Source organism: Lissotriton helveticus, chromosome 7 (genome assembly GCF_964261635.1).
Source record: "Lissotriton helveticus chromosome 7, aLisHel1.1, whole genome shotgun sequence".
Lineage (NCBI taxonomy): Eukaryota > Metazoa > Chordata > Amphibia > Caudata > Salamandridae > Lissotriton > Lissotriton helveticus.
In genome coordinates, this window is record NC_136068.1 from 1438060511 (window position 1) to 1438085611 (window position 25101).

Here is a 25101-nt window from a genome sequence, read left to right on the forward strand (position 1 = left end):
TTCCATGGCAATCGCAAGGAAAATGCCCGCATTCGGAAGGGTCCGTGCGCCGCCCAGGCGGCAGCAGTGCTGATACTCAAGCCCGACCGAGCCCCCCCGATAGCACGCACCGGGCATCGCGGAGACCGCCGGCCCGCTGCTTCATCTCCCTGTCCAATTCTCTCTCCTACAAACAGCGAGGGATGCAGGCACGCAGGAAACGGGGCCAGATATCTCCCCCCCCCCACTGCAATGTCTTACTACCCCCAGCTACATGGGGTTCCTCATCTTCTTTACGGGGCAGGGGTGCTCAGCCGCGTCGGGCAACAAAGACAAAGCACGCGGCCGAGTCGGCTGGTACTGGGACCCATCGCAGCGATGCCAGGACGCGCACACGGAGAGGCAGGCAGGACAGCAGCTGAGCGGGAACAGAGGCGGCCATTGTGCGTCTCCGGAGCCCGGCCGAGGTGGGCCAGGGGGGGCCCCGCCGGCCCTTTGTTTCCCCAGCGGCCATGAAAGGAGTTTTGGAAACAGGAGCTCAGCCCTTGTTGCCTCACACATGCTGCGGAATAAAGGAGGGGGGAGGGGCAGAACCAAAACAAGCTTCACAACGCCGGACCACAGATCGCGAAAGCGATCCAATTGTAAAAAAAAAAACAACAAGGAAGCTGCGCGCGCTGAGCGCTGCAGAATTGTGAACGCGCCCGGCCATCTGTATTCACTAACGGAGGCACCCTGACAGCTCCTAATTATAATTAATGTACTTCTTTGCGCGAGCACGCACGAAATATGCCTCAAAATGGCGGAACAAAACTACATTTACCCTATCACTTCAAGCCTATTAAAAAGAAAACACAAGGAAGACGAATCACTGGCCACATGACATAAAACGCTAAGGAATGTCTGGAATTTCTCTCTCCAAGGCCCTCTTCTTCTTTTTTTTCTCCTTTAACATTAGTTCTCTAACTCCTCCCCTTTCAGGGGGAGGAGTCCGAGCCCTAAAAAGGAAGTGTATATCTAGTCCCGATTATAGTGGGGTAACAAGGCAACAGATCCAGTAGCCATCAACATCAATTATCTAATCCCGAGTAGGGGCAACACGATATCCAAGTTCAGTTAGTATTGCAATACCAACTTATTCGTGATGGATTGGCTAATGTCTTCTTGATGATTGCCAAGGTATGTCATCATTAAGACCTGTAATATGGCTTCTCAGGCGGTAAACCCATTTCTGTTCCTGATTAAGTAAAATGTGTTGTTCATCTGCCATATGCCTACCTAAGTTCAGTTTCTCAATGACAGTCCATCTTAATTCATCAGCAGAATGTCCCATTTCTAAAAAATGTGCTGTCAGTCTGGTGACTGACCTGCCACATCTTATTGTACTCTGGTGCTCTGTAATCCTAGTACGCACCCTCCTACTTGGAGAAGCCTCTTTTCTCGTTCAGACGAAGCCAGAACCTGAAGGACTTGCTAGTCCACACGAGACCCAGAGTTACGAATGCCACCAGGGATATCGTGTCAGTAACTGGTCTTCCTAGACTGATGGGCCATACCAGATGTGGTTGCTGCAGTGTATGCACTTTGACGTCCAACATCAAACATATTGACTTGGGCCTTCCCACCCCCTGTGAACAGAGATCCCACACTAACTGTAATTCCCAGGGGGTGATCTATCTCATCATATGCCCTTGCAATAAATTTTATGTGGGGATGACAAGTAGGAGGGTGCGTACTAGGATTACAGAGCACCGGAGTACAATAAGATGTGGCAGGTCAAACACCAGACTGACAGCACACTTTTTAGAAATGGGACATTCTGCTGATGAATTAAGATGGACTGTCATTGAGAAACTGAACTTAGGTTGGCAGATGAACAACGCATTTTACTTCATCGGGAACAGAAATGAGTTTACCGCCTGAGAAGCCATATTCCATGTCTTAATGATGACATACCTTGGCAATCATTAGGAAGACATTAGCCAATCCATCACGAATAGGTTGGTATTGCAACACTAAATGAACTTGGATATCGTGTTGCACCTACTCGGGATTAGATAATTGATGTTGATAGCTACTGGATCTGTTGCCTTGTTACCCCACTATAATCGGGACTAGATATACACTTCCTTTTTTACCATGCGACCTGCTAATATTGTCGTTGTACACTGTCGCAGGGGTCCCTCTATACTTTTTTACATGGCGGTATACTTGGCTTTTTGCATTATGATACATATATAAAATAACCCTGTATCAACTACTGTTTCAGGCGATCTGAGGGAACTGTGAATCCATATTTTTATCGACTGTGATGCAGTCTTAACCACTATTTCAGGCTGTTTGCGGGTTCTGTTTAGACTGTGATGCTGTCTTCACCTTTTCAGGCAGTTTGCGGGGTCTGTTTAGACTCCAACGTATTGTGATGCCTTCTCCTTGCAGAATGCATTAAGTCGAACTGAGTCGCATCGGACAATTGGTCCGGTTGTTTTTCCCGGCACCCGCGACCAGGAACTCAATCTCCCATGACTACCATGGTCTCCACGTCGAACGTAATGACGTCAGACGTGGAGCCACGTGATGCGCGTAGAGCGCAAACCAATGGCAGAACACAGAGGGTATTTTAACGAATTCCCGGAAGCCGCTGTTACCTTCGCGGCGATCCGGAAGCAGGCAGTCGTACGAGGTTCTTCCCTTGGAACAGTAAGGAGTGTAGAGGGGGGCTGGCAACTGTTCTACCTTCTGATACGGGCGTTCCTCTATGGGCTAACGCTGGGTGACTTCGGTATGCCTGGCTCACTTACACTTTATCATTGACGCCTGGATCTGAGGCTCATCATTTTTCGAGCTTGATATGATAGAGCGTGTTGGGTGCTATCTGTCTCTCTTACTTTGTTCCCGTGCATACAGGTTGTGTTCTTGGGACACCTACCTGCAGGGTGCCATGTCGAGTTTACATCCTTAATAAACTCGATGAGTACATGAGCGGGGGTCACATTATACATCTCTCAGTGACGTTGCATGTGGGTTATATATCCTGTAAGCTAATACCACTACCGGTTATACGTTCCGGACTTATGAAGATATGTAGATTTCTATATGTTTATAGATTTGCACGTAATAGTTGTTTGATTCAAATTGATGGGTGATGAATACATTATCCTCTTAAGCTACATAACACGGACCAATTCTAGGATTTCTCTTGTCAAAATCAATGGGGTGGCTGAATAATATTGGGCACACACCCTTTTACAACATACTTATGTAGGATTATTATCATTCCAGTTTTTGTTTCCCGTGCTGTTGGGATCCCCTCCACACATGTTGATTCAATTGGAATCCCATGTGATCAGTTATTTGGTACTTTGACCGAGCTACGGTTTGACCAATAGCAGGACTGGTAGCAACATATGTCCTGAAGAAGACCGGGGTGACCTTTTTGGCGCAGTTTGTCGGTCGAAACATGTTGACACTAGCGGTATTAGGAGGGTTGTTTTGAGAACTTTATTTTCTCTTGGAAACACTACCCATCCTTTTTTCTCCTTTTAATCCTGGTTGTGGAACCTATTAATAAAGTTTTGTTTGGTATCCCCAAACCAGTTTTAAACACTTCCCTATTAACTGCACGTGTTGTACACCAGTACTAGTCACAGGGTGACATTCACTGATCACTTTTTGTTGAGTATATATGTTGTTTGGTTTTGTATTGTGTCCTTTGGTCTTTTATGTTTAACCCCTCCCTTATGCTCTGTCCAGAGTGTGGCTACACCTGGGCGTATTGTAAGCAGACCCAATGATGAAGCATGTCACACACTTCGGTGTGTGAGTGAGGGAAGTATTTTCAAAACAGTTACATTTGTTCTGTTTTGTGGCGTTATATGTGGTTCCTTTGAGTCTCTCCACCCGTTTATGTGTGTATGATTGTGGTTCAGAGGGTTCGGGGTGGTAGAGTTGTAGATACTGTGGACCCTCTCCCCTCACTTGTGTTAAATGAAACTCAATAAAAATGATTACCACTGAATTAGGTAACAATAAACCTCTTGTAAGTGGTAGGAAATTGATTCAACGGTGCACCAACAGACTGTTATGTTATAAAGCATTTCAGAGACTGCTACAGTCTGTCAGTCACAAAAACGTTATTCGGCAATTGCGGCTATAAATAACAGATGATAAATACATTACACAAATAAACAGAGCAGCATTACAAAATATAGGACACATTCAGGGATAATACAGTTATTTTCAAAGAAGGCACTACATAAGGTACATCCCAAAGATGAGATGCATAACATTTATAAAAGGGCAGATGGATCTCATACTAAAGACTAATAAGTTTTAAAAGTTCAAAAATTAGATCCGATCCTAACTTACATATATATACAAGAGGTGGGGTAGTTATATTGAGCCATATTTCTTTCTAACACCCAGTGAAAGGCAGGCAAAATGTCCCACTGCCATGCAAATGTTATCATTCTCTAGCCCTTGAAATGGATCTTTATGGGAGTTCATATTAAAGGAGCGAAAATTGGAGCACAGAAATCGCTTCCTAGAGTGAGCATACAGAGCGCAAAAAGGAATAAAGTGCAATGTCCTTTGAGTGGCAGTGTTGTTGCTACAGTCATAGAGATAATCTGCCATATGAAAAGAGGCACATAGAAACCTAGTTTATACCAAACATGCTCCTTATATTCTTTGGCCAGCAGTTGAGCCACTTCTGCATGTCAGCCCCACTGATCTGTCAACTCCAGACTGCGTCTTTGTTTACAGAAGAGAATGAAGAATTAAGAATTAGGGCATAAAATGTAGGCCCTTCTCATCCTGGGTCCAGTCCGTTATGCGGACACATATGCTAAGCACCATGGTTATTGGTTACATCTCCTAGGCTAGAACACAAAGCATTTTTTGGTTGGCACGCACAATAACACGTCTACATGTCCAGTAAGCGGAGAGATAGCTCAATGAGCTGCAACGCAGTAAAGCACATGATGTCACAAGTTTGAATCCCGGCAAGTACAAGCAGTGAGTGGATAATTGTAACAAATATTATTTACATTGCTTAAAAACAGCAGAAATGTGGCATGAAGTGCTATATAAAAAAAAAGTAATTATTTGATACACAGTAGACAAGAAATGGAAAAGACTATTGATTGTTTTCATTACTGTGAATCAAAATACCTAACTCAATAGTACTCATTTCAATACCAGAAAGAAACACAATAAATGGTAATGGCAAGATTTGAAACGCAGACGTTTTACAGATATCTGTTCCACATGCTGATGCTACTGAATGAACTGTGTGGAATGAGTCACCCACTTTAAATTTACTAAGGGGTGAAAAATGAATTGTATGTCTCGGCAGCTCCCGGCTTGAGCGGACACCCACACACACAACACCCCCAAACTCGTTTAAGGAACTCCTCTTTGTCGAACAGCTTCAAAAGTATCCCAAACCAGCCCCGAATGCACACCCACCCCAACACTGCTGGGGGTTGAATCAAATACTGACCACTCACTGGATTACAGACATCATTTGAAGCAGGGGTGCCTAGACAGATAAACACGTGTTCAAAAATAAAACACACAGCCCGCGTGGCATCAGCCCGTGCAGATGCAGCTGGGAATGGGATAACAGAATTAGCATTTTGCTTGTGAAGTTTCCAGTCGGACCATTTTGATTTCAATTACGGGACAAATAAAATACCTAGGAAGCTACATTTCAATAAGTATAAAAATATGTTCAACATTTTGCTCAGTAAAATTCACCACTCAACAATGACTGATTTTTCAGTACAGAAGAACGTGATTGCCCTTTTAAGGGCTTAGATGACAAGCAGCTTAGTTATAGATGCATCAACAATGCCATTTGCGATTCCTTATTAGCGAAAAATAAGGATTCGCTAATAAGGAATAGCAAAAGGCTATGCATGTAGAAATAGCAAAAAAAAATAGCGATTTCTAAACATTCCTTAATTGCGAGTCGAAATTAAGGAATACCTCCCCATTCATTCCTAAGGGCCTAGAGGCCCATAGGAATGAATGGGAAGACATTCTCAATTGACTAGTCTCTAATTGAGAATCGCAAATTGAGAATGCAATTCCAAGGGTGCCAGGGTGTTAAAAGGACACCCTGTTGCACCCCTGAACTCTGCATATGAGAACATCTTGCACACACACATGTCCCAAGGGTGCACTTTTCAAAGTTTTTGCAAATTACCATGAAGTTCAACTTCATGGTAATTTGCTACCCCTATTAGCGAAATCGCTAACTTTTTTACTTTGATGTATTGCATTTAAGGAATCTCAATTTGAGATTCCTTAAATGCAATCGCAATTTAAGTAATCGCAATTTTGCGATTTCTTAAATTGCGATTTTTGCATTTGGGATGATGCATCCGAAATGCAAAAATACTGGTCGCAAAGGGGCAGATTCTGAGAATCTGCCCCTTTGCGACCGGTTTTTCCTTTGATGCATCTATACCTTAGTCCCACTCACAGGCTGGTTGCCGAAACCATGGGCAGAGATAACAAGTTGCAGCAAAACATTGAACTCTGTGACGTGTTTCAGCTGTAACATAACAAGTAGGGGGCTCAACAATCCCAGCATACAGAGCGTTACTGGTTCAAAAGCCAGCTCTAGGCAGCAGTGGTCTGGCGTGAAACTTTTAGTCCTCTCTCGGCAGGTGAGTCCTATGCTGAAGCATGGGCACATGCCCACGAGGGGAAGGGACTGGTGTTAAGTCACTGCATTAGTCAGTTAACATAACAGACATGGTAGAGTAGAGTAGATCTGCGTTTATGACAGAACATCAATAAGGTCAGTCAATAGCATGACAAAAGAAGAGCAACTGAACTACCTAGGAACCACACAGTGCATTGTAAGTAAAATAAGTCACATCATCAAATTCCACACATGCATTAACATGACACTATGATATAGAATACCACACGTCTTCCTCCTACAAACATAACTGAAACACAATAACAAACCCTCAACTCACTTTGCCCCTCACATACTGTACAATGACATCACTCCAACCAACCATCAAGCACCCAAAAAGTCTGGATATGTAAACCCCCCTCCATCAGCAAAAATGCTCTTTCATCAACACACAATTTTGGAGCATTTACCATACACCAGAAATAGCCCCTGTACCAGGCTTCCTGTCATTACTCATTCTAGAGCCATTGACTCTGTCCCGCTCAAGCATTACATCTTTTTCCATAACCTCTACAGTTTTACATAAACCAACGCTTTTGGCCCAATGTTAAATTCAACACTGCCATATCTCAGTTCTACTGCAGTGGACCAAACCCTTACCACCTCCTCCGGCTCTGACAAAAATTCACCTTTGCGGTCTACTCATGAATTCCTGACTGATAACATATATATTAATTGTATGCTTACCAACACCTCTGGTCACAGCCCTTCCTTCTTATGAAAGTACATTTGCTTCATTCTCCCTTAGGTAAAAGTCAACCTTCATCTGAAACTTTTCTTCCAACTTCTCTCCAACAACCAAGCTCGACATAACACGCCTTCTCTTCCAACAGCAAAAACAGGCTTACTTTAATTAACAGTATGTCCGGGACATTAACAAATTGAATTGCAGTGTTCTCTTCCAAGACACATATGCTTCTCGTGCCCACTGAATAAATATTTTAAGTACCAAGTTCATTCTCACAACATGTTCACTGGATTCTGGGCGAATTAAGTCAATACTCATGTTCTATCCTGCACTTAATAAAAAAAAATACTTCCTTATTTTTAAAAAAATATTTACTTGGATATTCATAGCACTTTTATCCAAAGAGCTGTTGTAGGGCCAAATCGGGACGAGCACTGGTGTGAGTGTGAGTCTTGACGTGACAAGCTGTAGCTGCGACTAAGGCGCTTCTAAAAAACTGCATTTCTTTACTTTAATCTATTTTATCTACTTGCTATTTGCACAAGCACTGCCTACCTGCTCATTTCTGACGCCCTCTTTTTGCCGCACGCTCCCCCGTCCACCACGGGTTTTCCCAATTGCTGTGGAGGGAGCGGCAGCAGGTTTTCCTTCCGGGCTAGAGGTGGGGGAGGCAGAGCATAAATTCAAATGCTCACTGCTTCGTGCAGCGGACGAGCCGGCGGTGCGCCAAAGGCAAGCCCGTCTGCGCCCGGATGGGGCCTGGGGCCAGAACCCTTGCTCCAATCTTTAACGGCTAGAGAACTTATTCTCGGGACTCACTACATGCTCTTCGGCCCTAGCCTGGCCCTAACTGCTCACCTCTCATTCTTGATACAGTTTCTTCAAACTGCTACTATTGTGGCTACACCTTTTCTACGTGTCGAAAAGATAATTTGATGCCTCTTTTGGCCAATAAGGATGCTGTTACCTGTACTGAATTTACATTTTTCAGTCTCAACTATAGGTCACTCCCTAAGCATAAGGGAGATATACATGACCTCCTGGTTGATTCTCAACCTGAACCCATTTTCCTAACGGAGTCTTGGCTAAACGAGAGTTCGGGCCCCAATATTGCTTTTGCGCTACCTCCTAACTACATGTTTCCTGGTAAAAATTGTGTAGACAAGATTGGAGGGGGCATAGCAATACTTTTCAAAACCTCTTATGTGTGTAAATGGGAGGACTTACGCTTCAAGGACTGTGAAGCCGGCCTGTTCAAACTTTTACTCTCCCCTAATTTTACCCTTTCAGGGACCCTAATCTACTGTCCACCGGGACCAGCGGGACCATGGGTAGCTGCATTCCCTGATGTCATTGCCCCCTTATTACTGGAAGCCACTAACTTCATGATTTTAGGCAATCTTAATTTACATTTTAATTAAGCTTCTTGCACTACCAGCTCCACGCTTATTTTTGACTTGGCTGCAATGAATGTTTCTCTCACAATTCAGGCTCTACCCATAAGGTCGGACACTTATTAGACCCCATTTTGTCTCGTGCCAGATTGCCATTCCTATTCCTTGGTCCGAGTATTTTCTGGTGGAATTTAAGGTTAAACATGAAATGTGCCTGACCAATTCCTCTCTCCATCCGGGGTCTAGGAATTGGAGAAATTGGAAAAAGCTAGATATTGACTGTCTGAACCTCCATCTAAATAACACCATGCCTGTTACCTCGATAACTCATGTGATGACCCTGATGTCATCCATAACTGGCTGACATCATGGATTGACGCATGTCTTCCGTTGTCCAACAAAAAATTGGATCACCATCACCCTCCCGACCCCTGGTTTTCCGAAAAACTGAAGATAGAAAAAACGAAATGTAAACTTTTGAAAGACGTTAGAGGAAAAATTACGAGCCGGCAGCCAAATCCTCATATAAATTAGCTTTAAAAAGCTATCATTCAATGTGCATTGTTGCTCGGGTTGAGCACGCTAATCCCAGTATTTTACGGTCACAAAATTGCCCTAAAGTTTTGTTTAAAGTAGTGAGTGAACTGTCAGGAGCTACTTGTCAACCTGAGCCTCAGGGTCTTGATTCTAAACACTGTGATGAACTGGCGGAGTTTTTTGTCGATAAAATCGATAACATTTATTCTGAATTTATTAATATTCCTACAATGTAGACTTGCAATCCAAAAATTCTGCACCACAATGTGATGGCTCCTCTACGACCCTGTCGCCGGAAGTCCTTCAAGATAGGCGAGGCAACCTGCTCGATGAATGGACTCCACTCGACATCTCCTCCTTTTGTAGCATTCTTACCAGCATTAAATCTGGCTCTCCTAAGGATCCGGTTCCCTCTTCCGTGCCGCAAAAACTGGACCTCCCGATACTCAGTTCATTATGGAACTCCTCAACGCATCGTTACGCAAAGCAAGGGTACCAGCAGCCTGGAAACATGCTATGGTCCTTCCTTTGCTAAAAAAGGCTAACTCTGACCCAGAGGTCTTATCAAACTTCCGTCCTATTTCCCAGCTTCCTGTTCTCTCCAAAGTCTTGGAAAAGCATATTAACCTTCAGTTGACGAAGTTTGTTGAGTCACAAAACAGTTTACACCCATCTCAATCAGGTTTTAGAGCTGGCTTTTCCACGGAATCCACACTTTTGGGAGTCACTTAGATTATTCTCCAACATGTCGACAAAGGAGACGCTGTAGCACTTATTTTACTGGACTTGAGTGCTGCGTTCGACACAGTATCCCATGCGTCTCTTTTACAAATCCTTCAATCAAGGGGCATTGTCGGCCCAGCGTTCAAGTGGTTGTCCAGTTTTTTGTCTAACAGGACCTTTCAGGTCTTTTCCTCGATTGCTAGCTCCCAGATTCAGCCTTCCCCGTATGGAGTCCCTCATGGCTCCATACTCAGTCCATTGCTTTTCCACATCTATGTCAGCCTCTTGGCTACGATAGCAGAGGAAGCAGGGCTGACAATATATTCTTATGCGGATGACACCCAGCTTATTTTCTATCTTTCTTCCAAAGAGACTTCGATGGGATCATCTCTCCAGCTCGGGCTGAAAAAGATAGCTGACTGGATGCTTGCAAACAAATTGAAACTGAATGGTGGGAAAACAGAGCTCCTCCTCTTTGGTGGAAATAAAACTCTCTGGGTCCCCAACATTGGCCTCCTCAAATGGGTGATCCCCCCCTCCCGTCACAAACAGCTCTCAACCTTAGCGTTATCATTGACGATCAATTGTCCATGAAGCAGCAAGTGGTTAAGGTTGCATCTACCTGTTTTATTATTTTTAAATGGCTCAAAAAAATCCTCTGGATTCTTCCTTCCGCTACGTAAAAAACAGTCCTCCAGGCTTTGATTGTGTTCAGATTAGATTATGGAAACGTGCTATACCTGGGTGTTAGTAAGGAAGTGCTTCGTAAGCTGCAAGTGGTCCAGAACTCTGCGGCCAGACTGCTTTGCCAACTACCTAGAATGACATCCACGACAGCGTCACTCCGCGAACTTCACTGGCTGAGGATAGACAATTGTGCTAAATTTAAAGACCTCTGCTACATGCATAGGATAAATATGGGTTCAGCTCCTCACTATCTAGGTGTTTTGGTGCACCATTACCGTCCTTCACGCCTTCTACGATCTTCTAATCAACTTAAATTCCAAGTTCCCAGGATCAAACGAGGTAGAATGGGCGGTCGCTCTTTTGCCTATATGGTTCCTTCCCTGTGGAACTCACTTCCATTACATTTACGTTACGAAAAGAGTTACCACAAATTTCGCAAATATCTAAAAACATGGCTTTTTAATCAGTAGTGTTTAGGCCCGTGTCCGTAGGCGCTGGGAAACCTCCGGGTATCTGTGCGCCATATAGATTTAAAAAATAAATAAAAATCGGTACATACAAAGGAATGGAGATAGGACATGTGGTAGTAGTAAAGTGGACCAATATTCACAGGAGAATATCATCAATCTTACGGCTGAAACACATCAACTAAAGCTCCTAATAAGCAAGAAGCATCCTCTACGACAAGTAAAGCCCCCATTATCACATTTTAACATTCAGAAGCGGACTAGGATGCCTTGAGTATTCCAGGCAGGATGTCCCTCCTACAACCCTGCAAACATGAGCTATGCAGAAATCTCTGTGATGGCTCAATCTCTTTTTACGTATCGACAAGGAGGGAGCGGTTGCAGCACAAAAGGCATCATACACTAGAAAATTCTAGAAAAAAAAGATTTACCTTGAGAGAATTTAAATTATTAAAATAACAGTTTAGTTTATGTGAATACTTTGTTTATAAAGAAGCTTTCTACAAGAATTCTAGGTAACACAAGATGTAAACAGAGGGCACAACCTGTGAGACAACGGAGGACTTCGCCTCATTTTAAACAAATAATTTATCTTAAGACTCAGGTGTAATCACGAAACTCGTGAAAAGTTATAACAAGGAAGTACTTACTATGTAACTAAAAATACTGCTATTGCATGAACATCTTGGGTGAACATTTAGCTAGAATATAGAATAGCGCTTTGAAACAGCAATATGTGGTGGCAAAGGTTTAATTGAAATGGAAATATTGTTAATGGCCCTTTAAAGGGCCTAAAAATTAGGGCAATGTATTTACCTACTTAAAGCTGCGGTCAATCCCTAGCCTCTTTAATTGAAATAACTGTGAACAATTTACATATAAAATGGAAAAAAACAGATCCCCAGCCAATCTCATACTACTAAATTATTCTGCACAGCACACAGACAACTGATCACACCAGCCATAGTAATATACCAACATACCATCAAAGAAAGCCACTAAAAGAAGTAGAACACTCTTCAAAATAAACAAATACTGCATTCCCCCTTGCCTGATAATACGATCCCATACGCCACCGACAATGCCAACTATTTCTTCAATTAAAAAATACAAAAGATACATGGACGACAGCAAAACTCCTTCTCCTCTTGACACCCTCTCATCCACGCTGTATTACACAATGGTCATCCTCAGAGAACACACCAAACTGTGCTAAATCTGAGCCGGTGGGGCGCAGGGGGCACTCATATAGGAACAGAAACTTATATTTCCTCATCAGACATTGACAGTAAACAATCAAAAGAAAAACAAACGAAGGGGAAAGAAGAAGGAAAAGAAAGGTGGATGAACCGCCACTAAGGGAGAAATCGGGAACCTCCAAGAATAAAATAAAATGTCAGGGAGTGTTTGCTAGTGGATTAAAGGGGCATGAGGTGGATTCCAGACTATGCAGTATCAGTACTAGGCTTGCCAAAATTTCATAGCACTAGCCATGAGCTTCTGAGCAGAGCTTTGGGCTCTAGGCACTCATTCTTTTACAAATGATGCACTATCTCAACTCCCTTGCCAACAATCTCAACTCCCTCAAAGTCAATGCATTTGAAGAGGTCTGACCCTCATCCTTCAGCAAAGCTGTCTCTGGAGAAGCTCTATCATAAATGTCCACCATCACTGAAGCCTCGCTCAGTGGCAGTATCTTTCCTGGAGCTCTTATAATAGGCAATATCCTTTCACTCATGGAGAAACGTACACTAAACCTTGACGGCCTCGCCAACTATCTTCCCATCACTCACCTACCTTTCATCTGTAAAGTTATTGAAAAAGCAGTCTATGCTCAATTTGAACATCACGTCAACCATCTCCTAGAAGACTATCAGTCCAGCTTCAGATCACGCTGCAGCACGTAGACAGCAAACGTACAAATAACAGATGGCACCCTTCTGGGGTCAGGTTATGTGCAGACACAGGGAAATAGCAATGGGATAAGGGAGAAAACAGAGACAACGGATATCGTCACTTTGACGTATCACTCTGCTCAGTACTGACATCTATGCGGCACAGTGGATATCTAAAGACAAAATAAATGTTTATTACAGCATCACTAGTGTGCGCCATCTATCACTTTCTTTGAAACTGATGTGCCTTCAGAATATCTCTATGTTTTAAACTCTCTTACCTGAATATGACTATCAGGAAGTGCTGAAAACTGGAATATAAATATTGTCTCTGAAATCGATGTTATTTCAACATTGGGCTTAACTCACTCTCTTTATGAAATGGTAATCACCAAAGTACACACTCTCTGTTACTGGCCTTTATTCAAAATAACTTTTATGAAGTTGTAATGCAACACACATTCTTTATAATTAAATATCTCTTAATGAAAACCTATTAGTCTCTTCATTAAAAACACTGTCCCAATCGCTATTACATTATGTGCACTACCAATATTTCAAAAGTATTGCAAATAGGAAAAATTATTTCTGTTGTGTTGTGTAAATGTTATCTAATAATGTTCAATAAAATAATATACACAAGTGTGAATTTTTATTAAAAAATCTAGGAAGTTTTATAAAATATCTACTTAGCCAAGGGGAGGATGTTTCAGAAATCTACTTGTCTGTTGTGGTGGCAGGCATGAGGAGTCACATGTTAGAAGCCTTCTCATTATACCAGAGCACTGATAATAGCCTCTCTGATTATGCTTAGGGTTCAGATTATCTCACGATTTGTATTCTAGCAAGACTCAGATGTTGCCACCTTTTTACAAAGCTACATACAGTGGCTAGTGGTAAGCAGAATGTAGTAGATTCTGGGCTGGAATCTGTGAAGCTGTGTTCACTCTAACACTTACTTGACACAAAGCCTTTTGTTATGCGCCTCTGACACTTTGGGACAACTTCCAGCCTTTTCTTCCCTTGACTGCACCAAAAGCAGGCAAATTTGGAGTATGATGTTTGAGCGGCTGCCTTGTTAAGGTGAGTCCCATATCATGCATATCATGACTACTGACCACAGATAAAGGTAAACCCTCCTTCCTGATACTACTGGAACACTAGGCTGCCTTTGACATCATGGATCACACCACCCTCTTCCGCACACGGAAATCTCAAATGGAATTAACTGGAAATGCCCTTCACTGGTTCTCCCACCAATCCAAACAACACCAGTTTATTCATATGGGTACCTTCAGGTCCCAGAAGATCATGAGCAACTGCGCGGGTTCCATGGATTCCATCTTGAACACTGTCATCCGCGCGCTGGATTTGAACACCCTACTAGTCAGGTGAGAACAGGGAACGGGAGGTCTACTGTGTTTGGGGAAGCGCCGAAACTGCTTAACGGGAGGGACGGTTTTATTCCTTAAAGACGGCAAAGTACGATTGTTTTGCTTAATATACCTTTCAGAAGGGAAGCAAACTAATGGGGTGACTAGTAACACGATTTTAGGAGGGGGGTTCTAAACGGAAATCCCGCCCCATGGTCGACATAATGTTAACAGTTTTGATTGGACATAGCGCTTGATGAGTAGTAGCATGGGATATTAATACATGAGTCAAACTTGACTGCACATTTGCATATATATTTTTTGCATTACGGATGGGTGCTGGTACTGTGTTTAGCACACCTGGGTAGACAGCTAAGTTGGCGCAACTCGCCCAATTGTAATGGGCCTGGGACATGAACGTGTGTGTTAATTTCTATCACATACATAGACATATATATTTATTGTTTTGTAGAAAACTTCCTCATTAAAGGGATTGATGGAACAGGAAATTCGGAGCAGATTATCAATACATAATTTGGAGGTATGTTTTCTGAATCAGTAATTTTAAGGGTACTGGTTACTGGCGCTTGGGATTTGGATTAGTTGATTGGATCAGACAGAACCATTGACACTGAAGGGGGGTGATGGGACACTATTAATATATTCGACTTTGGGATATGGTATTGACTAACTGCAATTATAATGAATTTGTATTACGACTTTTAAGACATATCTGAACATGTTCTGATCAACTGTGATAATAATAGATTGTATTAAGATGGTATGTGAAACATGATATGTTCTCACGAGGCAGTGATGGGCACCAGGTGCACACTATAGAATTATTATGTTGGTACAAGGGGATTTTATGCCCTTGGAACAAGGAAGGGTGTAAAGATTGGCTATAGGCAGGCATTACTGTTTAAGAATTGAGTTAATGTAATAATTGTGGGGCCACTGATTAATTCTTGTTTTTGAAAAAGATTGTGTGGACCTAACAATTTGAAACTTTTTTTAAAATAAACCACAGAGTTTGAAATTCTTCAAAGACTGCCTATGAACCTTTTTTTAGCACGAAACCATTACTTGAATAATAGATTTGTGAACATTGTGAACCGAGGCGCTCCTTTCAGGATAGGTTATGAATTCTTGCTGAATAGTGGCCCGGTGGGGGTGGGGCGATTGTAAGTTGAGCGTGGATGAATTACCTAATCGACTAGCCGGTATTACACACCAGTGCGCACACCTCCTAGCCCTCACCGCCTATCGAGTTGGATTAAACAAGAAAAATATTGCCAACCAAACAAAGACAGCTGAATATCAGCTTTTTCCCCTTAAGATGGTAAAATGATTGCTCCCAGAAAGCGACATCAGAACTGCTGTTCAAACCCTCATGCTCTTACATCTGGATGGTAGCAATGTCATGCTCCACAGACACCAGAAACCACACTGACACACCTCAATAAGCGCCTGAATAAATACGACCACACCTGTACCCACCCAGATGCAACTCTGCACCAACTTAAAACCAGCTACATATAGAAAGATAAGTGAGAAAGAAAATGTTATGAAAAGAGATGCGGAAGAGTAAATGAGAAGACAGTGAGACAGGTAAAGCGAGAATGTTAAAGATTGACAATCCAGAGGGGAAGGAGTTATAAAGACATTGAGATTGGTCATACCATTCAGCTTTAGGGATAACAGGTAAAAGTGGGGGCAAGTGAAGAGGAGTTAGAAAGGATGAAACCAGAGGGGTGCTCTAAGAGAAGAGAAAAAGAAGCTATAAAGTTAGAAGAAGAAAGAAAATGATGTTAAAAAGAGGAGAAAATAGTCATTCATCCTCCATGTGATAATTTTCAAAGCAATAAAAGCAACCGTAGGTTGGTGCAGGTTTTAAGTTATTTATAGCCTTTCCCTTGTGGCATAACTGCACTGGCTCTGGTATCCAGGTAGGCAGTACAAACGACAATGTAGCTCTTGCATGATTTCTGTAACACAATGGTATGTGAATGGTGACATGACTACTCTCAAATAACCTTTGTTGCTCGTTGGAGAGTATCCATTCACAACTATGGCTTTATAGAACATATGAGCTGTCCATCAGTTGCTAACAAATGGGGCTGGAAAAGTCAGTGTGTGCCCTAAATGCACCTCCCCCTCGGTGGGTGGAGGAACCCGTCCAATTGCTCCTTAGGGTTAGGGCTGGCTCACGTAACTTCCTTGAATCTTTCACTGAGTAATAAAGCAATTGTAATTAGACAAACCACTTAAACAAGTTGGACACCCTTGCTAAGGAGCACCTACCTTGGAGTCCTTAATGAGTGCACTCTTGTGGATTGCCCCTTTGCTGCTCAAATCCAACTTAGACCCAGACTTTTCCGTCTTTATTACGAATAGCAAGGCACCATGCGTATATACAGTTCATGCTACTTCATTGTATTCCACACTTAAGCCCAGCTACATAACAGCAGTGACAAAAGGGGGATATGTACAAGGAAGTGGGGAAGAGAGGTGTTGGCCTTCCTGGCTTAATGCCTCTCTCCGCCACTTCTGAAACGCAAGGCTGCACCATATTTACAAGAATGTGGTGCAGCCTTGCTTTTCCCACTGCGATGGCGCTAAGTTTAGCAACTTAGCGTCAACGCAGGCACTCTTGCACCACAGTGCAAAGGTGTCTGTGTGCAGTGGAGGATTGTTTATGTGTAGGAAGGTGTCCCTTCCTGCACATAAACAATTCTAAAATGCCATTCTATCACTTTTTATGTGTACTGCTTCATACAGCACACATAAAAGTGACAAAATTGCATTTTTTATAGATTGTTTGTGTACAGGATGGGACACCTTACTGTACATAAACAAACCATGGCATTTTGCTTTTTCCATGTGTGCTGCCTTGTGCAGCACACATGGAAAAGGCAAAAATTAGCAGAAATAATAAAGGTTTCCTCTTTTCGCCAACTTAAGACCAGGATTTACCTAGTCTTAATTTTGGCGCTGCCTCCTATGTGTGCCACCCTTGTACATAGGGGACAGCATCAAAAACAATGGGTGTTGCGGTGGATTGCCTACTGCAACACCCACTGACCACCCGTTTCACGCTATGCATAGAGTGAAAGCGGGCCTTATTTACAAGGCAGCTGCCTAGAAAATAAGGCGCAGCCCCTGTCGCCACCACAACGTCAGTAAAAGTGACGTTGTGGTGGCAATAGGGGCTTGTACATATGGCCCTAGGAGTCCATTCCACTACGACGCACAACATTACACACTTCCCACATACAACACATTCACAACCTACACCCTTTCAACCAAACAAGATATATGAATGAATAGCATTCCACTCTAGCTCCTCGTCCCACCGTGGCACCCCTAGGCACGGCGTGCTATGATAAGTTAAGAGAACCACTGATTCTGGTCAATGACGCGTGATACCATAGAGCACATTGCAGTTTAACTCTTTACCACAAGTCACTCCCACTGGTGTATCTTGCTATGTGTCCACTAATGCGCCTTGGCGCCTCATCGGGGGAAAGCACGTCATAAAAACGACACCAAAACAATACACACACATCCACTAGACATAGTTGGCATGGATCCTGTCAACATAGGAGCACTGTACCTGTCAATCTACAGGCTCCAAAATGAGGGTGAAGTCAGGTGTTTAGAGGCCGATCCCATGAAACTCAAAGGAGATTTTAAAAGGGTAGGATGGTGGCTCTGCTATGCAAAGGAGATCATCCCTATAGAAGTCTCAGATTCATTTGGCTGGTTTAATAGGAGTGCGAGTATTACTAAAAGGACGATGACACTCTTCAAATGAGGACAAGCAGGCAGTGTAGCAGTGTAGAGAGTCCAGGGCCGGGCGAGGAACGGCGGCGTTTGGTCGCATATACAGGACCATTCACACCGGCAAAGTATAGGGCGGGACTTGAAACAGGAGCGAGGCTAGGACCTGGCCGGGATAAGCAAAGAGGCGAACAGCTGGAGGGAATGAAACAGGAGATGACGTACTCATGATGAAAGTACAATCCGGGTGGTGCTTGTGCACTAGATCGCGCGCAGAAGCCGATTCGTGGCAAAGTCTGGGTCTAATAAGACTAAGCTTGCCTTGGTGACAAATCTGTTTACGCGCACTGATTGAATTGACCCGAATCACTGTCCTGCTTGCCTAAGGCTTCGGCTTGATCTGGTACACAGGGTGGCTAGACCTTGGGAAGCAACTTTCAGCACTACAAAAACTCAGCATACGAGCACACTGTAACTACAGCACGCCTACCCACGCTAGGCAGGTATGGATTCACTAAAACCCGAAAGCGAATAAAAGGACTAGCAAGAGCAGCCTAAACCAATCCTAAGCCACGGTGCAGACTCTGAAGCCGGGGGCATCCAATGAACAATTACGAAGGACTCCTCAACCAACCACCTGACAAGAGTTCTACCAACCAATTGAAATGTACTGTACTTTTTCAGAACTGAAAGCATTTGTATCTGCCTTCCTGATTGGAAATAATCACTTGGTTTCGGAGACCCGCAGTGTACGTAGAAATTACCGTAAATACGGTACAAAAGCCGGCTACAGAAGAAGCTGTAACTGTCCAAGGAAATTCTGAACAGCTGGGCGCCAGGGCACAGGCATGAGGACTCCTCTGCTGCCTGCCGTACTACTGTGTAGTCTTCTGGCCACATCACTGGCCTGGGACAGTGGCGACCTGGAGCTTTTTGACCTGGTGGAGGAGATACAGCGCAACTTCTACGAATTTCTGGGAGTGGAGCAGGATGCCTCCTCGGCGGACATCAGGAAGGCCTATCGCCGGCTGTCGCTGCTGCTGCACCCGGACAAGAACAAGGAGGAAGACGCGGAGACCCAGTTCAGGCAGCTGGTGGCCATATACGAGGTCCTGAAGGACGACGAGCGGCGGCTGCGGTACGATGACATCCTGGTCAACGGGCTGCCTGACTGGCGGCAGCCGGTCTTCTACTACAGGCGCGTCCGGCGGATGAGCAATGCTGAGCTGGCACTGCTGCTCTGCATCATCCTCACCGTGGGCCACTACGCCGTCGTCTGGTCCATCTACCTCGAGAAACAGCTGGATGAGCTGCTGAGTCGCAAGAAGAAGGAGAAGAGGAAAAAAGCCGGGGGCAAGATTGTTGACGATGCTCGAGCGGGCCAGCCGGAGAAAAACGAGAGGCTGCTGGAGAAACCGCAGTGGCACGACCTTCTCCCGTGCAAGGTGAGCATCTGGATCTACCTGGCTGTGAAGTCGCTGCCGCAGGCCTTCCAGGAGGCCCGGCAGCTCTACGTGGACTATAATGAAAAGAGGGAAAGGGAGAAGGAAGAAGCCCTGGCACTGGCCGAGCTAGAAGCCCTTCAGAAGGAGAAAAAGCCGAAAATCAAGAAACCCAAGTCTGAGTTTCCAGTTTACACTGTCGCAGATTCTACTGCTTATGTCCCTTCCTACGACCAGGGTGGCAGCATCGAGGAAATCGAAGACCAGATTGACGACTGGTTGGAAAACAAAGTGCAGAAAAAGAAGGCATCTGGCTGGGCAGAAGAGGACATTTGCCAGCTTGCAAAAAGTATGATGAAGTTTCCCGGGGGCACCCCGGGTCGCTGGGAAAAGATTGCCCACGAACTGGGTCGCTCAGTGGCAGATGTGACTTCGAAAGCCAAGCAGATGAAGGATTCTGTTACTGTTCCTTCGGGTACCGTTAGACTCTCAGAATTAAAATCCACTGCACAGAGTCTGAAAGGTACAAAACCAAGCGTGAACATGCCCGACGACATCATCACACAGCGGGAGGAGGAGGAAGACGTGGAAGAGGCGGACGGTATAAACCAGCGCAGCGATGTCTCAGCCACTGAACCCCGGCATCGAAAACGGAAGCCCATGAAAAGCCCAGAGGCAGCTCTCGCGGCGAAAGACGAGGTGACGGAAAAGAGCAGAGGGAAACGCCAAAAGGATTTCGATAGCTCAAGCCAAGCCGATGACGACAGCGAGGACGAAAACAGAAAAAGGGACAGAGGGCCCATTTTGGAAGAATTGTGGACCCAGAACCAACAAAAGCTGCTGGAGTTAGCGCTACAGCAGTATCCAAAGGGAACTCCGGAGCGCTGGGACAAGATCGCAAAATGTGTCCCAGGAAAATGCAAAGAGGAGTGCATGGTTCGATACAAGATGCTGGTTGAGCTGGTGCTTAAGAAAAAGCAGGCTAAAAGCTGAACCATTCTGAACAAAGTGTTTTTACATGCATTTCACTGAGCATGGGGTGTGGTGAATGTCATATGCAGTAATGTGCATTTTGTACCTCAGTATTTCCATGTCATGTGCCTTAGGAAAGGAAAACAACTAATATAACGCCACCCTTCTTAAACATATGCCGTGTCAAAATGTATTTTTGTATCAGAAATATTTATAAATAAATACATTTGCCAAATATGCTTTTGTTCTCACGCTGATTGTTGTATTTTGTCATACATAATTTCCACCGCTTGTGGGTGTGGTACACTGACCTCATCAAACAAGAGCGCTCATGCAGGGCACTTTACTTGAGGCTTCTCGTTCACTTATTTCGATCAATCAGGATGTATAAAGCGCAGCTAATCACCAGATAGGGTATCCAGGCGCTTGCATGTCCCGGAGGCTTATCCAAACAGCCAGGTCTTGAGGGCCGTTTGGAATTCCAGAAGTGAGGTGGGGGTGCTTGGGGAGGCTGTTCTAGGACTTTGCTGGGATGTGGGAGGAGTATCCTCCACTTATGCTTCTGTAGATACAGGGAGTATGGGCAAGTGAAAGGGAGGCGGAGCGTAGTCTTCTTGACGGTTGGTGGAAGGTCAGGCGATGGTTGATGTTTTTGGACTCTTTTGAGATCATCCAGACACAGGTGCTAGTACAGAAATGTTAACAAAAGGAATGTGTGCCTGTTCATTACAGCTGAGTAAAAATTGTGCTCACTTGACGTTTCCTCCTTCATTTTGCTGTTGCCAACAGTGAGTTCAAAAACCAGAACTGGGGCAAGTAATGCATGCAAAATAGAACCAAAAATGTTGCACTTGTTATTCCCAGATGTCGGTGCTGATATGCATAAACACTGAAAGATCTGTTGAATCCAATGATATTGTTTGGTTTCTGTTTTTGGGTATTCCTTGCCACCATCGGCACAGTTGCTCTTGCAGTGTCTTGATTGTAATTGCTAATCATCCTTCACTCCTGTAGAGACTAATGACGAAGAGATTACAATGCGAAAAAAAAAAAATTTAAGCCCCAGTGCTCTTAATTTAGTGACCTTTTCCATGGGGCATGTCTTGAGACGCCATCTAGTTTGTTGATAGTTGGAGGGGAAGAGTTGACTGATAGCTCTGCTGGGTTTGGCCGTCATAAGCACACCTGTTTGCCCTTACAGTCTCCTTAATTTTAATATATTTTACGCGTTCAGGTATTCAATGTTTGGTGATGCTGTGAAAGGCCGGCAGATGAACACTAGACAAGCTCTTATTTTAAATGACCATTTCCACTAGTGGTGTCCAACCAAGGTCCATATCGGTCTGATCCATACCCCCGATTTTCAGGATATCCATATAAAATATATTTAAATATAACGAATCCAAACAGAGCTCATTGGCTTAGTCATTATGAAAATCTGACGTGGATTAGGCCCTTAGTTGAACACGAACTGATAAACAATATTATGCGTGCCATGATGTAGCATGTTGCAAATGTCCAACCAAAACATAAATATGTTTCAGGTATTTCCGCTTTTGGATACATTTTCTTTCAACACCCTTAGACTAGAGCAGCTTTCACACGGAAGTTAATGTATCAGGCAGTGAGTGCAGGTCATGGGGTAGGAGTGCCTTATGCAACTCGTAAGCTACTGTGCACTTTCTGGTCTTTGGTTGTGCGTGTGAATCGGAAACATATTGGTGCAAAAGACAATTTTTTAAAGCGTACTCATAATGTCATTCAGGTAGTTCAGCTGTAATGTATAAGTGAGACCCCAAATTGAGAGTGGGAGATTCATTTTTCAATTAAGAACAACACGCCCTCACTTGTTTCTTAAAAAATAACTTCTCTGCACACACACACACATTTACTTTTAATAATTGACTTAAATTAATTTTTGCCTCTGTTTTCTCACTTTTCAACACGATTTGAAATCATTAGCGGCGTAAAAAAAAAGCATCGCCAGCCAAGCCCCACAATTACGCAATATTCCAAATATGCCCAAAAAGATTAAGGGATGCCGCCATATTGCCTAGTGATCCGAGAAATAACATTGTAGCAACCCGATTTACACTTTCTGGAATACTTGGCTCCAGCCACTTCTCTGGCTGGCTCTTGTCCCATGGGAACCTGTTCCAAAATGCTCGAAGGGATTTGTGAAGTTTAAAAAGCATCTTTCTACGTTGCAGCTATGCAGATTTTCTGTGAGAATCGGGTGAGTTCTCTTTCCCGTTTTTTTTATTTTTGGGACATTAATTTGTGGTTTGGGGTTAGTAAAATAGGACTCTAATAGGGCATTTTTGCTCTTTTCACAATAGGAACTCAAGCAGGAACTTTCACTTGAGTCTTTCCTCACGGCCAATTGACATAAGGTGAGCTAATTTTCCCTTTAGTTATATTGGCAGATTTGTGCACTTAAGGTAGGGACACTACAATCAATTAGTGGGCTCAATTCCTGCATTCCTAGGGCTCTTATTAATTCTCCTGCAGAGGAGAAGCCAGCTGGCCTTTGACACCTATATGATTAATTCATCAGATCACTCACCGAATGATTGATAATTCCAGGCGACAGTGTATTTACCATAGGGCATAGCTACAATCACGCATGCTTATAAATTAATTTTAATGTAGTTCGGCATATTGTCCTTTCTCCAATAGGTTGCTCCTCTTCAGTCACCCCGTCCTGATGAAGACCCTATGTTGAGGATTAGATTGGCCCTTATCCCTTTTGCCGTGTCGAAACGTCAACACTTTAGACAGTCTAGATTGAATATTTGGTCCATAAAGGGGCAATTATGATTTAATCAATTATCCTGTACTAATAAAATAACATTGATGCTGTAAAATAAATGTAACTGACAGGCTTCTCTGTAATTTGTGCTATATATGTAAGAGTTCTATTTTCTCCATCCTTTCTCTATTGCAATTCCACTCACGGGCACTCTTTTCTTCAAGCACCTTTTTTCTCTCTTGTTTTCTAGCTGGAGTGACCAAGTGAAAATAATGTATTGATACTGTTGATTTTTTATATATATATATATATATATATTATCCCAAAAGTTCCAATATGGTAACACACGCTCTCAGAGACCCAAAACACAACGCAAGCCAGCAGAGTCCAAGGGTGTTTATTAACACCTACAACATGTTTCGGCTTCCATGAAGCCTTGATCACGTGATCAAGGCTTCATGGAAGCCGAAACATGTTGTAGGTGTTAATAAACACCCTTGGACTCTGCTGGCTTGCGTTGTGTTTTGGGTCTCTGAGAGCGTGTGTTACCACGTTGGAACTTTTGGGATAATTTGACTACCGGTGGGCTCGGCCGGTGTACACGCCACCTCCCTCGGGGCCACGGCAACTCACGGAGCAACGTTTTGTGTGTATATATATATTCACTGAAAAAACCATAGGTTATAGACCATATATAGTTAGGAATTAGCATTTAAAAAACCTTATTTTACTCACACAAAACCATTGAAATTCCATATATAGTTAGTTGCACTAACTATATATCGCGCACCCGCAATCCACTGCTGATGATGTCACATATTACATCATTCATGACATGGTCAGTGACATCACTGATGACATCACTGATGACATCTCAAATGACATCACTGATGACATCACTGATGACATCATCCAGTGACTGTGTGTTTCTGTAAAGTTTAAATATGTTTTACATATTGAAGAATGAGTAGATGTAGAAGTGTCTGGATGAAGGATTTAGTAGGTGCGTGACTGACTGTATGAGTGAGTGATTAAATGTGTCTCACTGAGTGCATGGGTTAGTGACTAAACTGTCTTAATTTGTGCATCATTATGTCTGTTGTTCTGTAAACTGCTGCATGTGTTGATCAGTAGCTATATGAGTAACTATATGGGTTATTGATTGATTGCCCAAGTATTTGTATGGGAGACTGAGTGTGTGTGTGGCTGGCTGGGAGGTGTGTGACTCTGTGCAGATCAATGTGTACTTGTATCAATGATTGTATAAGAGAGTAATTATGTGTTAGTATATGTTTCAAAATGTAAGGTGCTCTATGTTTAACTGTATAGATTAGAAAATGGAAGTGTGATTGATTCTTTACAGGACTGACTAGGTGTGTGAGTAACTCCATGGATGAGTGACAGAGTGTGAGAGTCTGTATAGGTGTATGAGTGCATATGATAGTGTTGTAAAGATGAGTGATTGTATGTATGAATGATTGTATGGGTAAATGAGTGAATGTGTGTGTAAACATAGGAATCACTGAGTGCGTATGTAGTAACTAGTATTGGTGTGTCAATGGTTTCAAAAATTATACTCTGTATTTAACACTGGGTGTAACAGAGGTTATATTAAAGTGTGAGGAGATGCATTGTATTGTCACATGAATGATATCATCAGTGATGTGGTCATTGATGTCAAATGAGATGTCATC

General features: G+C 43.4%; 2 protein-coding genes across 8 annotated transcripts in view; one reads left to right on the forward strand and one right to left on the reverse strand.

Annotated features, from left to right (window-relative positions):
* LOC144770339 (uncharacterized) overlaps window positions 1-18734 on the reverse strand; it is a 288592-nt gene extending 269858 nt beyond the window's left edge. The window contains exon 1 of one of the 7 annotated variants that reach the window (XM_078654786.1): window positions 18075-18383. The gene's annotated coding sequence lies outside the window, so the exon portion shown is untranslated. Of the gene's footprint in view, window positions 1-18074 lie in introns of all 7 variants that reach the window. The other 6 variants (XM_078654783.1, XM_078654789.1, XM_078654788.1 and 3 more) reach the window with 6 other exon arrangements.
* A 221-nt stretch (window positions 18735-18955) lies between these two features.
* DNAJC1 (DnaJ heat shock protein family (Hsp40) member C1) lies at window positions 18956-20894 on the forward strand. Its single transcript, XM_078654782.1, has one exon. The coding sequence runs from the start codon at window positions 19090-19092 to the stop codon at window positions 20674-20676; it is 1587 nt and encodes a 528-aa protein (XP_078510908.1). The 5' UTR covers window positions 18956-19089; the 3' UTR covers window positions 20677-20894.
* Window positions 20895-25101: the final 4207 nt, after the last annotated feature.